Source organism: Phascolarctos cinereus, unplaced genomic scaffold, assembly GCF_003287225.1.
Source record: "Phascolarctos cinereus isolate Bilbo 61053 unplaced genomic scaffold, phaCin_HiC Scaffold_1;HRSCAF=81, whole genome shotgun sequence".
NCBI lineage: Eukaryota > Metazoa > Chordata > Mammalia > Diprotodontia > Phascolarctidae > Phascolarctos > Phascolarctos cinereus.
Genome location: NW_027555514.1, coordinates 184,704,329 through 184,727,872, shown reverse-complemented (window position 1 = coordinate 184,727,872; position 23,544 = coordinate 184,704,329). Strand labels below are relative to the sequence as shown.

Genomic DNA, 23,544 nt, shown 5'->3' with positions numbered 1-23,544 from the left:
AGCCAATACAATCATGTTCTGTTCATTCCTTCTCTTCTGATTTCTGTTCTTTTGGAGTAAGACCATGATGGAGGGGGGTCTAAGGAGTCCAGTGCTCTATAGAACTCTAGGCATTTTTGTTCATATTTCTTTTAAAAGCCCATGCCTGCATCTCTTCCACAATACAGGAAACCCAGACTACTGTCCCGTTCTTCCACCCCATATTAGGAAAGTTAAATCTTTCTCCTTCCTCAGAGAGCCTAACAAAGGCCGCGGTCATGGCACTCCTGGAAAAGCACAGGAGGCTCCTCTATATAAGGTAGGGCATGCCTCTGATTTAGTGGTATGTCATGGGGATTTGGATTCTTTATTGGCAATTCCCATTATTTATGTTGTTCATGGCCCTTAAAGCTCAAGTTTGATTTTTAGAAATGAAACCAATAAATAATAACTAGCCTTTTGATTTATCATCACAGAGGGGAGGGCATGATTTCCAGTTGGAATGATCATTCTGAAAGAACCAGATGCTCTTCTCAAAGAACTGTTAAGAAATTCTTGCCCTATTGCTCTGCAATAATTTGGAGGTCTAGATCCAGCCAGTTTGAATAGAATCACGGGAGGAAATAAAATGTAGCAGCTACCCCCATTCCCCGGGCTCTGGATTTACCTACATTACCTTTGGCCCTCAACCCTTCAAATCTAGGACCATCCACAGGGCTTGGCCATTTATAACTCAGGCCCTCAGGCCAGATTCCTAGTCACCAACATAAATTTGGTTAAATATTCTAATGCCTCCCACATTAATCCTGTACAACCAGTAGACAGATGTTGCTAAGCATTTGAATCTAAATGAAACAAGCCATACCAGAAATCTTGCAAATTCATTTATTCAGTGACCATACATAGCAAAGCACATCTGGCAATTCTGAAGACATCTGGTAGTAGCTGAGGGCCACCCAGAAGATGCCATCTCCCCTGCTTTATTCATTTAGGGGATGATTTTTTTCACCCATTTTGAACTGAGGGGGAAATTATTGAGCTTAGAATCACAAGATTGGAAAGGGTCTTTAGGATCAATGGCTAGTTTTTCCAAGCCTTTGAGCATTAGACCCTTGGAACTCAGGTTCTTTTTCTCCAGATTAATTGGGTAACCAAGATTTTGTAGGGGATTCTGAGTTCTCAGCCCAGTGAGATACTGCTGAGCTAAGTGTAAGTCAGTCAGATGGGAGGGTGTCGGGTCAGAACTTGAAGACAGGGAGGAGAAAATGCTTAGATCTTTTGGTAACCTAAGTAAACAGAGAGGAGCAGTTAACTGGAGTGGGGCAAACTGTTAATTATTAAGATAAATAATCAGCACAAATGATTATTTAAAAAAAGGATTGTGGTTATGAGCATTAGTTTGAATTTAGTTGTTTGATGCCAAGATCTGTAGTATCCTGAGGTATCAACTGCCTTTGCTCTCCTATCTCATGAGCCTATTTGTGATTGTGGGTGTGTCAGGAAGGAGAAAACCACAAAGCTGGGTGTTGTTAAGAAATCCACTGTCTAGGTCCTGCTAGCAGAGAGTCCCTGTTGCCATAGCAACCCAGAAGCAGGGCCCCACCCCTAGAGCAGACCAGCTACAAGATCCTCCAGGGCCAGCTACCAGAAAGACTCTATTACCATAACAACCCAGTAGCAAGGCCCCACCCCTGAAGCAGGCCAGCAGCTAATCTCCACACCCAGGGGAGACCAACAAGGAGGCCCTCACCCCACCACTACAAGCCAGAATGGAAGCCTACTTTCCAGTGAAAGCAAGTATCTAAGCCCTGAAGCTCAGTGAAAGCCAGCAGTAAGACCCTGAGCCCCAGTGCAGGACAGTGCAGGACCAGAGCCCAATTCACATAAAAAAACACTAAGTCGCAAAAAAGGCAAAAACAAAATGAGCAAAAAACAACAATAACAACAAAAGTACTTGACTATAGAAAGTTACTATGGTGACAGGTAGGATCAAGACATAAACTTAGTAGAGGACAATAGTGTCAAAATGGCTACATGTGAAGCCTCAAAGAAAAATGTAATTTGGTTTCAGGATCAAAAAGAATTCCTAGAAGAGCTTACAAAGGATTTTAAAGAGTAAATTAAAGAAGAAGAAAAATTGAGAAAAGAAATTAGAGTAATGCAAGAGAATCATGAAAAAAAGAGCCAATAGCATAGGAAAAGGTATACAAAAATTTACTAAGGAAAATAACTCCCTAAAAAATAGAACTGGCCAAATGGAAAAGGAAGTATAAAAGCTCACTGAAGAAAATAATTCCTTAAAAATTAGAATTGAGCAAGTGGAAGCTAATGACTCTATGAGACATCAAGATACAATAAAACAAAATCAAAAAAGAAAAAAAGAAGAAAGTGTAAAATTTCTCAATGGAAAAACAACTGACCTAGAAAATAGATCTAGGAGAGATAATATAAAAATGATTGGACTACCTGAAAGTCATGATTAAATAAAAAAAAAGGCATGCACAACATTTTTCAAGAAATTATCAAAGAAAATTGCATTGATATATTAGAACCAGAGGGCAAAATAAAAATTGAATAAATCCACTAAGCACTGCCTGAAAGAGATCCCAAAATGAAAACTCCCAGGAACATCATAGTCAAATTCCAGTGCTCAAAGATCAAGGAAAAAGTACTGCAAGCCAAAAAGAAACAATTTAGTATTGTGGAGCTACAATCAGGATTACACAGGATTTGGCAGCTTCCAAATTAAAGAACCTGAGGACTTGGAATATGATATACCAGAAAGCAAAGGAGTTAAGATTATAACCAAGATTTACCTTCCAGAAAAACTGAATATAATCTTTCAGAGGGAAAAATGGATATTTAATGAAATAGAAGCGTCTCAAGCATCCCTAATTAAAAGACCAGAGCTGAATAAAAAATTTGGCCTGCAAATATAAGACTCAAGGGAAACATAAAACAGCAAAAAAGAAACAAGAAAGAGAAAACATAAGAAATTCAATAAAATTTAACTGTTTATATTTCAATACGGCCAGATGATATCTGTAACTCTTAACAATTTTGTTACTATAAGAGCAATTAGAAGGAGTATATATAGACAGAAAGTGTGGATGTAAGGTGACTTTGATGGGATGGTACCCCAAAAAACAAAATAATGGGGTGAGGAAGAAAATTACGTTGGAAGAAGGAGGGGGGAGATTGAATGGGGTAAATTATCCTATATAAAAGAGGCATGAAAAAGTTATTATAATGGAGGAGGAAATGGGGTAGGGGAGCGTGGTGGGCAAAACTTAAGCCTTAGTCTCATCAAAATTGGCTCAAAGAGGGGACAACATATACATTCATTTGGATACAGAAAACTATCTTACCCTATAAGGAAGTAAAAAAGAATGGGGATAATGGAAGCGGAATGATAAAAGGGAGGATGGATTGCGGAAGGCAGTGATGAGAAGTAAAATATTTGTGAGGAGAGAGTAAGAGATAAAGGGGGATAAACAGGAAAAAAAATAGCATGAAAGGAAATACACTGTTTGTTATCATAACTATAAATATGAATGGAATGAACTCACCCATCAAATGGAAATGGATGGCAGAATGGATTAAAAGCCAGAATCATGCAGTATGTTGTTTACAAGAAACACATTTTAGACAGAGAGATACACACAGACTAAAGGTAAGGGGATGGAGCAGAATTTATTCTGCTTCAGCTGAAGCAAAGAAAGCAGTGGTAGCAATCGTGATCTCAGATAAAGCAAAAGCAAAAATAGATCTAATTAAAACAAAAACCATATTTTACCGAAAAGTATCATAGGCAATGAAGTCATATCAATATTAAACATATATGTACCAAATGTCATAGCATCTAAATTTTTAAAGTAACTGAATGAGTTAAAGGAGGAAATAGATAAAACTATACTAGTGGGGGATTTCACTTTATCTCCCTCTTAGACCTAAATAAATCTAAGCAAAAACAAAACAAAACAAAATAAAGCAAAGAAACAAGAAAGAAGCTGAGGAGATGAATAAAATTCTGGAAAAGTTAGATATGATAGCTCTCTGAAGAAAATTGAATGGGAATAGGAAGGAATATACCTTTTTAATGAAAACATTTATTTTTAGTTTCCAACATACACTTCTGTAAGATTTTGAGTTTTACATTTTTCCTCCTCCCTCCCCAAGAGGGCATGCAATCTAATATAGGCTCTACATACACATTCATATTAAACATATTTTTACATTAGTCATGTTTTAAAGAAAAATTAGAACCAATGGGAGGAACAAGAAAGAAGAAACAAAACAAAACAAAACAGAGCAAAAGAGAGCAAATAGTATGCTTTGATTTGAATTCAGACTCCATAGTTCTTTCTTTGGATGTGGATAGCATTTTCAATCATGAGTCTTTTGGACTCATCTTAGATCCTTTAGTCATCACACAATGTTGCTGTTAGGAATATACCTTTTTCTCAGCAGTACATGGCACTTACACAAAAAATTGACCATGTATTAGGACATAAAAATCTCACAACCAAATACAGAAAAGCAGAAATAGTAAGTGCATCCTTTCAGATCATAGTGCAATAAAAATTACATTCAATAATGGACAGTGGAGAGATTAAAAATCAATTGGAAATGAAATAATCTAATCCTAAAAGATAAGTGGGTCAAAGAATAAATCATAGAAACAATAATTTCATTAAAGAAAATGACAATGAGACAATTTACAAAAATTTATGGGATGCAGCCAAAGCAATACTTAGAGGAAAATTTATATCTCTAAATTGCTTTAATCAATAAAATAGAGAAAAAGCAGATAATTGAATTGGGCATGCAACTAAAAAAAAAATCCCCAATTAAACACCAAATTAAAAATCCTGAAAATCAAAGGAGAGACTAATAAAATTGAAAGTAAGAAAACCATTGAACTAATAAATAAAACTAGAAGCTGGTTTTATGAGAAAAAAACAATAAAATAGATAAAACATTGGTTAATTTGATTCAAAAAAAGAAAGAAGCAGGGAAAACCAAATTAATAGTATCAAAAATTTACCACCAATGAAGAGGAAATTAAGACATGCAGGAATTATTTTGCCCAATTACATGCCAATAAATTTGATAACCTAAATAAAATGGATGAATATTTACAAAAATATAAATTACTCAAATTGACAGAAGAAGAAATTAAGTACTTAGCCTAATCTTAGAAAAAGAAATGGAATAAGCCATCAATAAATGTTCTAAAAAAACTCCCCAGGACCAAATGGATTCACAAGTGAAGTTTACCAAACATTTAAAGAACAATTAATCCCAATACCATATAAGCTATTTGGAAAAATCGATGGAGGAGTCCTGCCAAATTCCTTTCATGACATGAATATGGTGCTGATACCTAAACCAGGAAAAGCCAAAACAGAGAAAGAAAATTATAGACCAATTTCCTTAATGAATATTGATGCAAATATTTTAAATAAAATACCAATAAAGAGATTACAGCAACTTATCAAGAGGATAATACATTATGACTAGGTGAGATCTACACCAGAAATGCAGAGCTGGTTCAACATTAGGAAAACTTTCAACATAATTGACCATATGAATAACAAAATTAACAGAACTCATATGATTATCTGAATGGATACAGAAAAAGCTTTTGACAAAATACAACAGCCACTCCTATTAAAAACACTAGAGAACATAGTAATAAATGATAGGTAATATTTACCTAAAACCATCAGTAAACATTATCTCTAATGGGGATAAGTCAGAAGCCTTCCCAATACAATCAGGGGAGAAATAAGGATGCCCATTATCATCTCTTTTATTTAATATTATACTAGAAATGTTAGCTATGGCAATAAGAGAAGAAAAAGAAATTAAAGGAATCAGAATAGGCAATGAGGAAACAAAGTTATCACTCTTTACAGATGATATGATGGTATATAAGAAAATCCTAGAGAATCCACTAAAAACTACTTGAAATTGTTAATAACTTTAGCAAAGTTGCAGGATACAAAAGAAAACCCACATAAATCATAGACATTTCTATATGTTGCCAACAAAGTCAAAAGCAAGAGATAGAAACAAAAATTCCTTTTAAAATAACCATAAACAATATAAAATACTTGGGAGTCTACCTGCGAAGAGAAACCCAGGAACATATGAACACAAATATAAAACACTTCTCACACAAATAAACTGAGATCTAAACAACTGGAGAAATATTAATTGCTCATGGGTAGGCCAAACTAATGTAATAAAAATGACAATTCTACCAAAATTCATTTACTTATTCAATGCATACCAATCAAACTATGAAAAATTATATTATAGAGCTAGAAAAAATAATAACAAAACTCATCTGGAAGAACAAAAGCTCAAGGATGTCAAGGGAATCAGTGAAAAAAATGCAAAAGAAGGTGGTCTAGCCATACCAGATCTCAAACTGTATTATAAAATGGTATTTATTAATACATTTTATACTGGCTAAGAAATAGGGTGGTGGATCAGTGGAATAGATTAAATACAAATTACATTATAGTAAATAGCCATAGCAATCTGGTATATGACAAACCCAAAGATACAAGCTTTTGGAGCAAACACTCATTATTGGACAAGAGCTGCCAGGAAAACTGGAAAATGGTATGGCAGAAACTAGGTATAGACCAACATCTCACAACGTATACCAAGATAAGTTCAAAATGAATACATGATTTATACATAAAGGGTGACACCATAAGCAAATTAAGAGAGCATGCAATAGTTTATCTGTCAGATTTATGGATAAGAGAAGAATTTAGGACCAAAGAAGACAGAGTATTACAAAATGTAAAATAGATAATTATGATTATATAAAATTAAAAAGTTTTTGCAGAAACAAAACCAATGTAACCAAAATTATAAGGAAAGCAGAAAATTGGGGAAAATTTTTTGTAGCAAGTATCTCTGATAATGGCCTCATTTCTCAAATATGTAGAGAACAGAGTCAAATTTATAAAAATACAAATTATTCCCCAGCTGATAAATATTCAAAGGATATGGACAGGCAGATTTCAGACAAAGAAATCAGAACTATCTATAGTCCTATGAAAAAATGGTCTAAGCCACTATTGATTAGAGAAAAGTAAATTAAAATAATTCTGAGGTAACACCTCACATCAGATGGGCTAATATGACAAAAAAGGAAAATGTTTGATGTTAGAGGAATGTGGGAAAACTGGACACTAATGCACTGTTGGTGGAGCTGTGAACTGATCCAACCATTCTGGAGAGCAATTTTGAACTATCCCCAAAGAGTTATAAAAATGTGCATACCCTTTGACCCAGTAATACCACTGCTAAATCTCTGTTTCAAAGACATTCAAAAAAGGAGAAAGGGCTTATTTGTACAAAAGCATTCATAGCAGCTCTTTTTGTGGTGGCTAAGAATTAGAAATCAGATGGATGTTCATCAATTGGAGAATGGTTAAACAAGCTGTGGTATATGATTGTAATGGAATATTATTGTGCTATAAGAAATGACAAGCAGGATGATTTCAGAAAAACCTGGAAAGAGTTACATGAACTGCTACATAGTAAAGTAAACACAACTAGGAGAATGTTGTACATAGTAACAGCAATATCGCTCAGTGAAGAATTGTGAATGACTTAGCTATCCTCAGCAAGCTATCCTCAGCAATACTATAATCCAAGACAATCCCAAAGGACTAATGATGAAGCATACTATCGAAAGAATTGATATTGTTTGAATATGGACTGAAGCATGCTATTTTAAACTTTTTTTTCATTTTTTTCCCTTTTAATTGACTCTTCTTGTGCAAAATGACTAATATGGAAATGTTTTACATAATTGAACATGTAGAACCCATATCTGATGGCTTACCATCTCAGGGAGGGGGTAAGTCATGGAGGGAGCGAGAGAATTTAGAACTCAAAAGTTTGACTAAAAATGCTAATTTAAAAAAGCCCCACTATGAACCTTCCCCAGCTTTATTTTCTATAGAATTACAATGATGTAGTCATGTCCCAATTCAACTCAACCCCCCTCCAACTTCCCACCCCTAGTCCTCTAACTCATGTGGCTCTCCTTGGCTAAGCAGCTGGAGATCCTTACACAGTTTAGATTGGGGAATTTAATGTAATGACTAGGGATTTTTTAAAACTCCTCCACTCAGGCTATGCTAATTGTGTCACCTATCAGCCATACTTACCATTAAATAGTGGGCTGGGCTCAGCCCCAGGAGAGGCCCTAGGATAGAGACTTCCACTTTATGGTGGTGCTGTTGAACTTGGAGAGCCAAGAGGTAGCATAAGGTCAGTAGTTTGGTCAGTTGAAGTGGAGCTGCTGTAATCAAGGGATGATCTAGGAAATGCTTTAAGAATGTCATGAGGCATATGCACATGTATCTGCTGAAAAAAACTATAAGTCTGACAACACCAGATTAATGCAATTCAGGTAGTGAAAGTCATGAAGGGAAATGGAAGTCCTTTGGGGTAAAGATGAGTCTAAAAGACTGAGTTATAACTTTAGTTTTTGAATCATAGACTCGAAAAGGAAAGGTAACTTAGAGTTCATCTAAGAGTTTAGAGCCAGGGAACCTGGCTTTAAGTCCCAGCTAGTCCACTTACTAGCTTTGTCCTTACTGTAAAATGAGAATATTTGTACTATGGACCGTATTGAAAGCAGGTTTAAAGCTCAATGAGAAAATGTACAAGATGTCCAAAAATGGATTTATTTGTAAGCTACAAAGTGGCCTAAAATACAGTTATTATTATCTACTTATCTAATGGAAATACTGAGGAAGGCATTTGATAAATATTAAAATGTAATGTAGATGAATGAACAGTAATTAGATTTCCTCCAAGGGAAAATAACTAGAATGGTGAAGATCTTTGAGTTCATGCCATAGGAAGATAGATTGAAAAAGCTACAGATGTTTGGTCTAGAAAAAAAGAAGACTTAGAGGGACATGATACATGATAGATGTCTTCAAGTATTCACAAACTCATAAGGAAGAGGGATTAAACTTATTCTATTTGTTCCCAGAGAACAAAAGTAGAAGCAGGAAAAATGATAATGAGAAAAATTTAAGTTTGATAGAAAATGTCTTTACTATCAGAGCTATCCAAAAGTAAAATGGGCTCTTTCAAGAGGTAGTGGGATCCCCCTTAATGAAGGTCTTCAAATAAAGATTCGATGACCACTTGTGAGGTATGTTGTAGGGGGTTATTCTTTTTCAGGTGTAAAGTGGACCTGATGGCTATTAACGTCTCTTCTGTCTGGGACTCCTATTGAGTCTCAATTTACTAAAACCTTTAGATCTTTTTCAGATGAATTATTACCTAGCTTTGCCTCATCTATTTTGTATTCATGGTATTAATTTTTTTAAACCAAGTATAAAACTGGCATCTATCCCTAGTAAATTTCATCTTCAATTGGCTGAACAGCCAGAGATCTTTTTAACTTTTCACAATGTCATCCAGAGTGTTACCTTTTTTTTTTTTTGGCTAGGCAATGGTGTCACACAGCTAGTAAGTGTTGTGTGTCTGAGGCCGGATTTGAACTCAGGTCCTCCTGAATCCAGGGCCAGTGCTCTATCCACTGCACCACCTAGCTGCCTCATGTTAGCTTTTCTACCAGCTTTGTGTCATCTGCAAAATTAGAAGCAGGACATATGGACATACACATACACATATATGTATGTATGTATATGGGTACATATATCTAATAGACATATATACTATATATACACACCCACACACATATATATGTCTATATGTCCTGTTTCTATTTTTGCAGATGTGTATACACACATAGATATATATCCAAAGTCACTGATAAAATTGGTAAATGGCATAGGGATAGTCCCCTGATGCACTCTACTGGAGGCATCCATCCAGTTTGGATCCAGCCCATCTAATTGTACTATTGCCTAGTCTACACCTCTCTCTTTTCCACAAAACCACACTGAAAGACTTTTGACTAAAATCTAAGTAAACCATATCTGTAATATTCTGTGATGTGATATAGTGGAAAGAATACTGATTCTGGAGTTTGAGGCCTGGCTTCAAATTCTACCTATGATGCTCACTTCCTGTGTGACCTTGGGCCAGTTAATTAACCTTACTGGGCTTCAGTTTCCTTTCTGTGGAATGAGAAGGTTGGTAGATGGGACAGCCTTGGAGATGACTTCCAACCTTATATCAATGATCCTACAATCCTGAGGGAAAATGAAGGAAATAAGGATTTATCTCAAATTACTTGATCTTGATCAAGCCATGCTGGCTCTTTGTGATCACTGCTTCTTCTTCTAAATGTTCACTAACCTACCTTCTAAAAATATGTCAGAATAAAATTTAAATTCACTGTCTTATATTAGCAAACTCCATTCTCTTCCATTTAAAAAATCAAAACATTTATCCTTTTTCCACTCATGTGGTACCTTTCCTTTTTTCATAGGCTTTCAGACAAAGCCACCAGATCTGCTACTTCTTTCTGTACCTGAAAATACAGTTCCTGTGTTTCAGGTGACTTGAATTTATTAAGGGTGTATGTTTTCATATTAGCTCCATACTTCTCTTTGGAATCAAGTCCCTGTTACCCATGTAGGTTCTATCCTTTGCAGTTCAAAGATCATACTCATTGGCAGAAAAAGTAGAGGTGAAGTAGGAAGTGAGCTACTACTCTGCTTTCTCAGTGTCATCAATTATTATTATTCCATTCCTCCCAACCAACCATGCTAACCCTCTCTGATCCTATTCTAGTTCCCAATAAAACTAACTCTTCCACCACTTTTGTTATCTTTAGCTTCCTTGCTAGCACCTTTAGCGCTTATCACTATTCTTACAAGGTCATTCCATGGCATACATCATTTCTCTTTTCAACTTATCTCTATCACCTGTATTTGTTTTCATCTTTTTTACATGTCTTAAAATTCAAATTGGCTGGTGAGTTCTGTGTACATCTTTAGAGTATTTTTTTTAGAATCTTTTTTTTTCCTCCTCAGAAAAATTATTTCTCTTTGCATCCTTAGAACAGATATTCTTAACATAGGGTCCATGAACTTTAAAAAAAATGTTGGTAATTATTTCAATATAATTGGTTTCCTTTGTACTCCTGTGTATTTTATTTTCTGCATTTAAAAGCTTTCTTCTGAGAAGGGGTCCCCTAGGTTTCAGCAGATTGCCAAAGATACAGACTACATGACCCAGAAAGGTTAAGAACCTCTGCCTTAAGAGTTTCCCATTTTTCCTGAGCTGAATTCTCCTGTAGAATTTTAGGTGATCGTATCCTATCTGTACCTTCTCTTAACCTTTGAAATTTGTTCTCTCAAATCTAGTACCTATCAGACTATGGACAGTTTTTTTTTCCCTCCTCTATCACAAACTTTAAGATGGAATAATCACTTTCCCTTAGGGCTTCATAATTTCTGCCACAGTAACCAGTTCCTCACTGCTCGTATAAATTAGATCCAGAACAGCATTCCATCTTGTTGCTTCCTCTACCTTTTAAAAGAGGAAATGATCATTAAAGCATGTCAAGAAATCATTCATTGCTCTGCTTTTGGCAGAGAGATAACTCTAGCAGATGTCTAGATTAATTGAAGTTCTCCATCACTTCTCCATCATGCCTCAGTGGAAGGCTTGTTATTTCTTTCAGAACACTTAATCATTATCACTTCAGCTTTTGCCTCCATTGAGCTTCAGCCAAATGCTTCTCCTTTGATTTCCTGGGTTTTCTTGAGTGTGTATGTCTTTTTAATATACATTGCTACCCTATGCCTTATTTCCTTTTGCCTATCCTATTTAATTCCACTCTTTCAAGCAGTATTCTGATAACAGACCTCATTGTACCAAGTCTTAACAATATCTGTGAGATCAAATTTGTCCCTTTGGCTTAAGCTCTTTAGTTTATCTTTGTTAGCCAGTATTGTTGTTCAGTCATTTTCAGTTATATCCAACTCTTTTTTTTTTATCCCATTTGGGGGTTTGTTGTCTGAGGTATTGGAGTGGTTTGCTGTTTCCTTGTCTAGCTCATTTGACAGATGAAAAAAATGAGGCAAGCAGGGTTAAGTGACTTACCCAGGGTCACAAATCTGAGGCCAGATTTGATAAGTCTTCTTAATGCCTACCACTATATCCACTGCACTGCCTAGCTACCCCAATCCTTTTTATGTTATCCATAATTTGTGCATTTCCCCCCTCCACTTTCTTTTGTACTATTTGATGAGGGGTTATTTTTGTAATCTTCTACCATGCTCCTCAGTAAGCTATTACAAATAGGTTTATACTCTAAATCAGTGTTGCTCTTAGCTGATGTATGCCTCCACTTGGCAAGAATATCAGTTTCTAGACTCTTAATCTTCTTGTTATTGTGATTGATTTATATCAATTAACCTTCCTTAGTCAACAATCATTTATTAAGCACTTATTATGTGTTGGGAGCTGGTAATTATTGGTTTTCTTGGTTTTTCTTCTTCTATCTATTCCCTGTTTTTTAGCATGAACAGCTTATTTCAGTCAGGTTGGAGCACACCATTGGTTAATGTAATTTTTAGTATTTTTAAAATTTGTATATAAATGCAAACACACACACACACATACACACACATACACATATTCCCTCAAAAGAACCATATATATCCCCATTTTGCAGATGAGGAAACTGAGACTTAAATAGGTAAAAGTACCTTTCTTACAGTCTGGCTAAGTGCCAGAGGTAGGATTCAAACCCAGCTCCTCCATCTGACCTTAGCCTTCTTTCCTCTGTGTCTTGATGTCTTGTGGCTTTGAGAGAGAGGAAATGGGTATCCCTTTGGTCTTACCACTCTGCTCAGGTTTGCTCTTCTCTTGCAGAGGTGCCGAGAACAGAAGAGAGCTTTGAGCAGCGACTGATCCTCAAAGCTTTCCTGCTGAAGTTCGTCAATGCCTATTCTTCAATTTTCTACGTGGCCTTTTTCAAAGGGAGGTAAGCACTGTTGAGTGCAGAGGGCTGTTTCTCCAGTATTATCCAATGTACTTCACCATCCTTCTCCAGCAGGCTGCACATTCCCTTGGGAAGTGGAGGCAACCTGTCTCTAGTATCCATCCTATGCAGTTGGGTGAAAGTGGCTGCTCAATTTCTCTGGGTCAGAGACAATATGGTGTGGTGAAATGTGTATTAAGTCTGGAATCTTTGCCACTTAAGTTTCTTAACCTTTGAATTCAGAAGAGTAATATTTGAACTGCCCAGAATCAAGTAAGATAATGTCCTCTTTGTTTCTGTAGAGGGCACCAGCATCCTCCCCATCACCCAAGCTTGAAACTTAAGAAATATCCTTGACTTTTTTCCTTTTTCTCATCTCCTACCTCCAATTACTTGACAAATATGGTCAGTCTTCTACTTACGGTGGCATAGAGGAAAGTAGGGATTTTAAGTCAAGAAAAACCTGGGCTTAACACCTACGTCTGATTTGTACTAGCTGTGTGACCATGGATATGTCACTTCATTGCTCTGGATTTCAATTTTCCTTTTAGTTTTTTTTTTCTTTTTAAAGTAACTTTTTTTTTTTGCTAGTCCGTCACTACCACTGCACTTATGTTAAGCAATTTTTAAAAAACACAAACAAAATCTTCAATACATAGCTACAGTCCAGGAAAACAAATTTCCACTTTTGTTGTTGTTGTTATTCAGTTGTTTTAGTGGTATCTGACTATTTGTGACCCTATTTGGGATTTTCTTGGCAAAGATACTGGAGTGGTTTGCTATTTCCTTCTTCATCTCATTGTACAGATGAGAAAACTGAGGCAAACAGGTTGCCCAAGGTCACACAGCTAATAAGTATCTGAGGCTATATTTTTAAAGTCAGGTCTTCCTGACTCCAGGCCTTGTATTTTATCTACTGTGTCACCTAACTTTACATCCCAAAATATATCTATTTCTGCATTTTATCACCTCTCTGTCAGTAAGGGAGTGGTGTGTTTCATCTTCATTCTTTTGGACTCATGGTTTATCAGTGTATTAGTCAGAGTTCTTCAAGTCTCTCAAGGTTTTTTTTTCTCTCATATTATCATTGTAAACATTGTCCATTCCTCATTTTTTATGGCACGTTAACATTCCATTAGATTCAAAAACCATAATTTATTTAGCTGTTTCTCAATAGGAGGAAAGCCCCTTAAGTTTCCAGTTTTGGGCTACCATGAAACGAGCTGCTCTAAATACTTTTGTCCATATAGACACCTTTTCTCTTCCTTTGATTTCCTTGGGGTATAGCCCAAGATTGGAATACTGAGCATACACACAGGACATATATAGGTTGGTACCTTTCTGGGCATAGTTCCAAGTTGCTAACCAAAATGTCTGGCTCAGTTCACAACCCACCCACATGGCACTAATTTACCTATCTTCCCACTGCCCCTCCAATAAGTTTCTTTGTTTGTAAAAGAAAGCTAGTGACACCTACTTTATGGTAGGTATGGTACTTTGATCCTCACAATGAATCAATTAGATAATGTATAGAAAGTTGTTTGATAGTTACAAACATCAAGGAGCTATAAAAATGTCAGCTGCTTTTATTATTCTACTTCAACAATAATTCTCCTTTTCAGTCTTAATGCAACCACTATAGTTGAGCTCTGTTTGCCTGTTTAGATGATTATAATAGTCTCTTAATGTATTTTCTGGCTTCTATACGTGACTTCTTCAGTTCATCCTTCGCACAAATGTCTGAGTTGTCTTCTTAATGCACTTTTCTGATCACTTAATCTGTATACTTGAAAACTTTCACTGTACATTGTCTGGGGAATTAAGTATAAAGTGCTGATACTGAAGCATTAAAGGCCCTCTGCAATCTGCCTAAAACCTACTTTTGCAGTATTATCTCATATTGCTTCCCTTCATCTAGTCTAAGTTCCAGCCAAATTGAACTATTCTCCATCCCATGTTTTCAACCTGCCTTCTCCAGTATCTGTACATTTGCCTATGCTAATGTCCAGAGACAAGTTTGCATCCCTTTGTGATTCACTGACAGCCTGAAATCAAATTCCCCTTCTTAGGGCCACTATCCTCTGCTGCCCCCCAGATGTCACCTGAAAGAAAACTGCCTGGATGAGAAACATTTATCTATTCCAGGAACGTTTATTTAATAACTGTGTTGCAGTTCTACTCTATTAATAGATGAGGTTTCTCTTGCTCCCCAGTTGGTCCCAAAAGATCTAGTCTGTGCCCCTCCTGCTTCTGTTGGAACTCTGTTTCTGTGAGGATATGGAGAGCTGTGAGAGAGAGGGCATGTTCTAAATCAGGGGTGGGGAACCTGCAGCCTTGAGGCTACATGCGGCCCTCTAGGTCCTCAAGTGTGACGCTTTTACTGCTCCTCTAGGTCCTCAAGTATGGCCCTTTGACAGAATCTGATTCCATCAAAGGGCTGCACTTGAGGACCTAGAGGGCCAAATGTGGTTTCAAGGCCTCAGGTTCCCCACCCCTCATCTAAGTCAAGATTCAGGTGGGAAATTGAAAATCAGGCCCAAATCAAAGGCAGGAATTTACAAAGACAACTAAGCTAAGCTAGGTGAGTCATTTTGAATGGAATGTGAGACAAAATGTCCAAAGTCAGCCAGAGGATGATGTAGAGCAAGGAAAACACCAACACAGTCCTTTTATGTTCTTGCCAGGCTCCATCTCTGCCCAGTTTCTCTTCCAGAAACTTTGTGATCCTGCTCAGAAAAGTGAATAAAACCTTCCTTGTCTAGCTTTTGTACTTCATAAAAGGAAGAAATTATGAAACGTAAGGAACTGCAGTTTCTGATTCTGATTCTAGTAATCTCTACTTTGAACTTCAGACACTTCCATACTTGTTTTTCCCCGTGAGAAATCAATGTTTGTGCAAAGAGTGATATTATTTGTATAGTCAAGTGTCAGCTTTACTAACTAGGGGAGGAAGAGGCACATACAGTATAAACCACTGGAGAATCCAGTGGCTCACTGCGTTGACGAGGATTATCAACCGAGGGTCAGCAATTGTCCCATGCAGGCAGCCTGAGTGCTAAGATGAGGGGAAAGACTTAAGCACAGATGACCTACAAAGACTACTGGGTAACACAGTGAAGGAGGGAGGGAATAGATGCTGAAAATTGAGTCTGAATATTATGAACTTTTGCCCTCCTGAAATTATTTTGGATTTACTTACTTGTGTACATGTTCTGTTCCCAGCCCAGTACAATGGAGTATAAGCTATTTATGAGCAAGAATTATTTTATTTTGTGTTATTTCATTTCTTTTTAGCTTTGCATCTGTAGTCCCAAGCATGGGGCCTTGCACAGAGTGGGCACTAAATAATTATTTGGTGACTTGAGTGATTTAAACCAGAGTCCGAATGCAGAGGAAGCTGCAGAACTGGGGGTGGTATTAAGGAGACAAATACAAGCTTTATGTGTCCAATGAAGTGGAGTAATCCTAGAGAGATGATGGAATCACATAAACTCAGAGTTGAAAAAGACCTCAGATCAATCAGTTGACAAGAATTTATGTGGCAACAAGGTGTTGTAGTCAGTAAGAGTATTGGATTTGGAGTCAGAAAGACCCGAGTTCAAATCCTTACTTAGATACTTATCAGCCATTTGATCCTGGGCAAATCACTTAATCTTTCTAGGTCTCAGTTTTCTCATCTGTAAAATGAGAACAGTCACCGAAGTGGCACAGGGGATAGAGTGCCATCCCTGGAGTCAGGAGGACCTCAGTTCAAATCTGGCCTGAGACTTGCTAGCTGTGTGACCCTGGGCAAGTCACTTAACTCTGCCTGAGTTTCCTCAACTGTGAAATAAGCTGGAGAAGGACATGGCAAACCATTCGAGTATCTTTGCCAAGGAAACCCCAAATGGGGTCACAAAGAGTTAGATACAATCAATTGACTAAATAACAACAAAAATGAAAATGATAACAGCACCTATTTCACATCGTTTTGGGGAGGATCAAATAAGATTAAATGTAAAGTTCTTTGCAAATCTTGAAGGTACTATGTAGATGTTAGCTGTTATTGTTATTGTTATTGTTATTAAGCAACTCCATGTGTCTAGAACTATGTTAGGCGTATATGAATGACAAAAAGAGATAGTACCCACCTTTAAGGAGCTTTCATTCTACTGGTATTATTCTACTAGTAATATCCTACTAATATCATGTGTTTTTAGTTAAGTAAATATAGGATCTATACAAAAAAAATACATGGTGATTTGAAGAGGAAGAACTAACCACTAGGGGAATCAGGAAAGGCTTCTTTAAGGAGGTTAGCAATGGAGCAGAGCCTTTAAGGGAGCTGGGATTGAAAGAAGTCATAATAAGGAAGGAGAGCTCTCCAGGCAGAGGACATAGCTTTTGCAAAGATGTGGAGATGGGACATGAGATTGAATGTTGATGATAGCAAATAACAAGCAAATCACTTTGTCTAGAGTGTAGCATGCATTGTTCAGTTCTCTCTTGTCCACCTCTTCATGACTCCAAAGACCATAGTTCCCCAGTACTGTCCAAGGAATTTTCTTGGCAAAGATACTAGATTGGTTTGCTATTTCCTCCTCCAAAGGATTAAGGCAAACAGAGCTCAAGTGACTTGCCCAGTCACACAGCTAGTAAGTGTTTGAGGCTAGAGTTTTGATTCAGGTCTTCCTGATTCCTGGCCAAGCATTCTATCCACTGAACTGCTTCAGAGCATGCATAAGGGAGAGTAATGTATTATCACCCTGGAATGGTAAACCTCTTTTACAGCTATTGACTTATCTGAATTGTCCTTATCTTAAGAAAGTTATCAATAATAGCTGTCCCAACCTTGAAGCCATTGCTGATCTCCAGTGATCAGCCTGTCAATGTATTGCTCTCTTGACTTAGAATAAATTCCTTTTAATTTTCTTTTTTCCTGAGTTTTGCTGCATTCATCAGGGTGAAAGCCCAAAGAATTTTCTTTTCAACAATATAATTTTGGCAGTTCTATGGAAGATGACTTGAAGAGGGGATAGGCTGGATAGAAGGAAACCATGTAGTTTTTATAGTAGTCTAAGTGAAAAATGGTAAGGGTCCAGATGAGGCCAGTTATAGTAGGAATAGAGAGAAGGAAACAGATGTGAGAGATTTTGAGTAGATGGAATCAACAAGCCTTAGTAGCCACATATTGGTGGAGGTGAGATGGAGGAATGGATGAATGAAGGTGGAGTATCAAGAATGACTCCTGGGTTATGAACCTAAATGACCAAAAGAATGGTGCTTCCCTGATTGACTTAATTCTTTTAATTCAACTGATAACTGAACAGGACTCATGCTCTATAACACTCTGTCTCCTCAAAATCACGTCATTTGGATGACAAATGATGTTATCTTCTTTTCTTGAAGGCCTCTAATGATGGGGCACTCATTAGGCTCCAAGGAAATCCCATCTACTGATGGATAGCTATAATTGTTAGGAAGTTTCTCTTTTACATGCCTATCTGCATCTTCCAATGATTTCCCCAGCTTTGCCCTTTATGGACAAGCAGAAGGAGTCTAGTTTTTTTCTCCCTATGTGGCTTTCCAGATACTGAGGACACAATCATGATGTCTCCCCAAATCTTCTCTACTCTAAGTTAGATTTATCCAATTCTTTCAACTGTTCATTACACAATACAATTTCCAGTTCCTATGCTTTCCTGTTCACTCTCCTGACTATTCAATAATATTTAATGACTTTCCTAAGATGTGGTCCCAAGAATAACTTAGAACTGAGCCCGAAGGGCTATAAAATTGTGCATACCCTTTGACCCAGCAATACTACTTCCAGGTCCGTATCCCAAAGAGATCCTAAAAAGGGGAAAAGGACCTACACATGCAAAAATATTTATAGCAGCTCTTTTTGTGGTGGCAAAGAATTGGAAATTGAAGGAATGGCTATCAATTGAGGAATGGCTACTATTGTGCTATAAGAAATGATGAGCAGGTGGATTTCAGAAAAACCCAGAAAGACTTGCATGAATTAATGCTGAATGAAGTGAGCAGAGCCAGGAAAACATTGTACACATAACAGTAACACTGTGTGGTGATCAACTATGACTGACAGTGCTTCTCAGCAATACAATACAAGACACGGATGCAGGACCTATGGCCTCAAGGCCACATGTGGCCCTCTAGGTCCTGAAGTGAAGCCCTTTGACAACTTAAAGTTTTGATTCTGTCACAGGGCCTCATGTGGCCTCAAGGCTGCAGGTTCCCCACTCCTGATCTAAGACGATTCCAAAAGACTCATGATGGAAAATGCTACCCACATCCTGAGAAAGAACTATGGAGTCTGAATGCAGATTGAAGCATATTATTTTCACTGTTTTTTTTTGTTTTTTGTGGCTTTTCCCTTCTGTTCTGTTTCTTCTTTTACAACATGACTAATGTGGAAATATGTTTAACGTGATTGCACATGTATAACCTATATCAGATTGCTTGCCGTCTTAGAGAAGGGGGAGGGAAGGGGATAGGGGAGGACAACTTTGAACTTAAATTCTCATAAAAATGAATGCTTAAAAGAAAACTATCTTTACATATAATTGGAAAAAAAATACTATTTACATAAAAAAATAAAATCTACCTCAGAATTAACAAAAAATGGCTCCAAGAACTGGACAAAATATTCCTAATGGTTTGACTAAGGTAAAATACAAACAGCTTATCACCTCACTTTGTGTGGACACTGTGATTCTATTAATTCAACCTAAAATGATATTTAGATTATTTTGGAGGCCACATAACATTCTTGACTCACATCACCCTTTCAAAAAAGAAGCCACTTTTCTCATGAGCTGTTGTTATGCCTTATTTCTTCCAACTACATTTGTAGGCCAGTCTTATCAGTTCTGTCTCCACAAAAGGTCTTACAACTGGACTGTTGGTTTCTCTTTGCTCACATGAGCACCACCTTAGTTCAGGTCCTTATCAGCTCTCACCTAGACTATTAGGATAGCCTTCTTTTGGTTTGCCTGATTCAAGCCTTCCTTCTTTCCAATCCATTCTCCATAAAACAACCAGAATAATCCTTCTAAAGCTCACATCTACCCATGCCACTTTCTTGTTCAAGGAGTTACAATGGCTCCCTAATGTTTCCAGATGTACCACACACCACTCCCCTTTCCGGCACTCTATATTTCATCTAAGCTGATCTGTTTGCTGATCTCAGTGAGCTCATAGGATATAGAATTGGAAGGGACCTCATAGACCACAAATCTACCCCTTTACTTTATAACAGGAAACTGAGGACTAGGAGGTTAAAGTGACTTGCCCAAGATGGCAAGGTTTGAACTCATGACCTCTGACTCCAGAGCCAATTTTTTTCCCACTATGTCATGTTCCCCATAAGGTCATGCATCTTGGAAGCAGCAGAGCTAGTACTCAAGCCCAAGTCTTGTGGTTTCTGCACCATACCAATGCTGCCTTGCCCCCAGATGAATCTACCTGTCATTAAGATTGGTCTGTACTTACCCCTTCCTCCTCTCCCCATGGATATTTATACTGACAATACAAAGGAAGACATTGGAGGGAGGTCATTTCACAGATGAATCATATCCTTTAACAATATAGTTATTCTTTCCCTTTCCTAACTGATGCCTTGCTTCTTAATTTCAGGTTTGTCGGCAGGCCTGGGAGTTATGTCTATGTGTTTGACGGTTACCGAATGGAAGAGGCAAGTATCACTACTATGACCCTCATTGAGAGACAGAGAGAGAGAGAGAGAGAGAGAGAGAGAGAGAGAGAGAGAGAGAGAGAGAGAGAGAGAGAGAGAGAGAGAGAGAGAGAAGAGAGAATGCAATAATATTTTATTAAGTATTAGTATGAGCCAGGTGTTGTGCTCAGTGCTGAGGATATAAATAAAACCTAAAAGGCAGTACCTGTCTTCAAAGAGTTTACATTCTAGAAGGGGAATATGAAACATAAAGGAAACAGAGAAAGGGGGGAAGTGTGGATCAACTATGGTACCCCTACTATGACATGGCTAGAGATTTCCAGAACTAATCCTGTTAAAATCCAGGGTGTTTCCAGGAGTGGAATCCTAGTTCAGTTGGGCAGGGAGTGAAGGCAATGTCCCCAGTGGAATGAACACAGAATGGCTGGAGATATCCAGGAAATTCAGGCTATCATCTCTCTGCAGTTATGTTTCTATGCCTCCTATCTCATAAACCTCTCTTTGTATCCCCCTCACAGTGTGCTCCAGGGGGCTGCCTCATGGAGCTCTGCCTTCAGCTCAGCATCATCATGTTGGGAAAGCAGCTAATTCAGAACAACATCTTTGAGATCGGCATCCCGTAAGTACCAAACCTCTCTGCCCATCTCTTTCCAACATCTTTGCTGGGAGAGATGACCATCCCCAGAATAGACTGTGCATATTCCCCTTTGTAATATTTATTGATTGTCTACTATATGCAGAGACTCATAGGGGAGATGCAAGAGATTAAATGAAACTTGGTTCCTGCCCTTAGAAAACTTAAAATGGTAAAGAACAAAGAGAATTGTTTTGGATAGGAGAGGCAGGATAAGACATACAGATAACTAGTAAACAATGTGGGGCCTGTAAGGGATTAAGAGGGATACAGAGTGCTCATTAAATCAGAAAAAAACAGAAGTAATTGTTTCTAGCTAGGGTAAAGCAAAGATCAGGGAATATTAATGGAGGAAGTGGCATTTGATCTGGGGCTTAACAGGTGGGTAGAAAGTATCATAGTATATATAGCATAATGAGCACTGGAATTTGAGTCAGTAAACCCAGGATCCAGTCCCTGGTTGTACACTCCTTAGTTGTTAAATGACTTTGGTTAAGTTGTTTAACTCTCTGACTCTATTTCCTCCTTTGTAAAATGGGACTAATATATAGACAACCAATCTCACAGAGTCATTGGCAGGACCCTTAAATTGCTAAATGAATGTGATCTGTTATTATTTTAGCTTGAATTTCAATAAGGTAGGAAGGTAAGAATTTCACACTCATAGGCAAAGATACAGAAGTGGGAAAGTGCAGGATGTGTTTACTGGGACATTGAGTAATCCAGTATGTGTTATTGCTCTATAAAGTATGAGGTATACGGTGTAAGGTGATGTGAATCTACACAAATAGGGTCATGGAGTAGATTTCAAAAGTCCTTGAATGCCTGGCTAACTCATTCTGATCAGCAAGCATTGAAAGTTTAAGGACATAGCACTGACATGACCAGACCTGCGCATAAGGAAGATTAATTACTAAGATGCTAGAGTACTAGAGTATTTCCAGGACCTCTCCAGGCTGTTGCTGCTCTCTTCCTACTTTTAAAAGTATAGAATGTGGAAGTTAATCCACATAGCCACAGGGCAAGAGTCCTTAGCTCTTCCCACCCCTCATCTTCTTGTGCCCTGGATATCCAGGTCAACTGTATATTTAGTAGACTTGGGATGTTTCTACATTGGAAGCTGGTAGGGGAACTGAGAAACAATGAAGCAAGTTTAATTCAATCCAACAAGCATTTTAAGTGCCTACTGAGTGAAATGCATTATGGTAGGCACTGAAGGAATGAACAACAACAAAGGATCCCTGCCCTCAAGGAGTTGACATTTTACTGTAGGGGCTTCTCTCTTCTTGGAGATTCTCACACAAAAGGGTCATTACTTGTTAAGTGACCAGTGGAGGGATTCTTTTCTAGTTGTGGCTTGGTGTTATTTTCCTTTGAGTTTCCTTCTAACTCTGATTCTGTGGATCTGTGAAAATGCATTGCCCTCTCACTTATACTCTGCTGTCCTCCTATTTCATACTGTGGTTATCCAGAACCCTCATACCCCAACTATTCTGTTGGCATTTGATCTTGTCTTCTTGCTGCCTTTTGCCTCCTCCTTGTGTCTCTTCTGATTGCCCTCTCACCCTTTGTCATCTGACTTGGGCATTCTGACATCTCCCTGCCAACTTTCTTCTGTCTTGACTTTACCTCAGTTTGGTCCTGTGACCTCAGTTTCATCTCTCCTTCCAGTCCCAACATTCCAGTTCCCATTCTTTCCTTCCAACTGTTGTCAGCTTCCCTAGAAATAACTGTATCTCGGAATTCCAGAAATTGGGGCAACATTATATGCATATGAGACAAATCTAGGGACACAAAGCCCTATGTTGGAAGAGACCCTGGGCTTTTTCTGTGATCAGGAGTTCTGTAAAAGATGTGAGTATCATGGTATAGTAGAAAGATCTCTCAGGGTCCCAATCCCTACTCCACCAAACAATACTTTGTTACCTTTAGCCAACCATTTAACTTCTCTGTATGCTGATATTTTACACACATACACATATGTAATTTGTGTTGGTATATATGTATATATAATGTATGTGTGTGTGTATATATAATGTATATATGCATGTATATATGTATATGTGCATATGTACATATTTGTGTGCATACACACATACACACATATATCTATATCTATAATTCCTCCTCCTCTATATACGTATTCTTCAGCTATAAAATGAGAGGTTTGGGGTACATGAACTCTAAGGCTCATTCCAACTCTATAGCTATAATCTGATGATACTAGGATAGTTTACTAAATCAGATGTAGTCATACCAATAGAGAGGATAAACTTT

At 37.6% G+C, this 23,544-nt stretch overlaps 1 protein-coding gene across 1 annotated transcript in view; it reads left to right on the top strand.

Moving 5' to 3' along the window:
* Window positions 1-23,544, top strand: part of ANO2 (anoctamin 2) — a 506,846-nt gene that overhangs the window by 395,702 nt on the left and 87,600 nt on the right. The window contains exons 17-19 of the mRNA XM_078149057.1: window positions 12,829-12,940; window positions 20,576-20,633; window positions 21,152-21,252. Coding sequence (XP_078005183.1) covers window positions 12,829-12,940; window positions 20,576-20,633; window positions 21,152-21,252 — 271 coding nt within the window. The remainder of the gene's footprint in view (window positions 1-12,828; window positions 12,941-20,575; window positions 20,634-21,151; window positions 21,253-23,544) is intronic.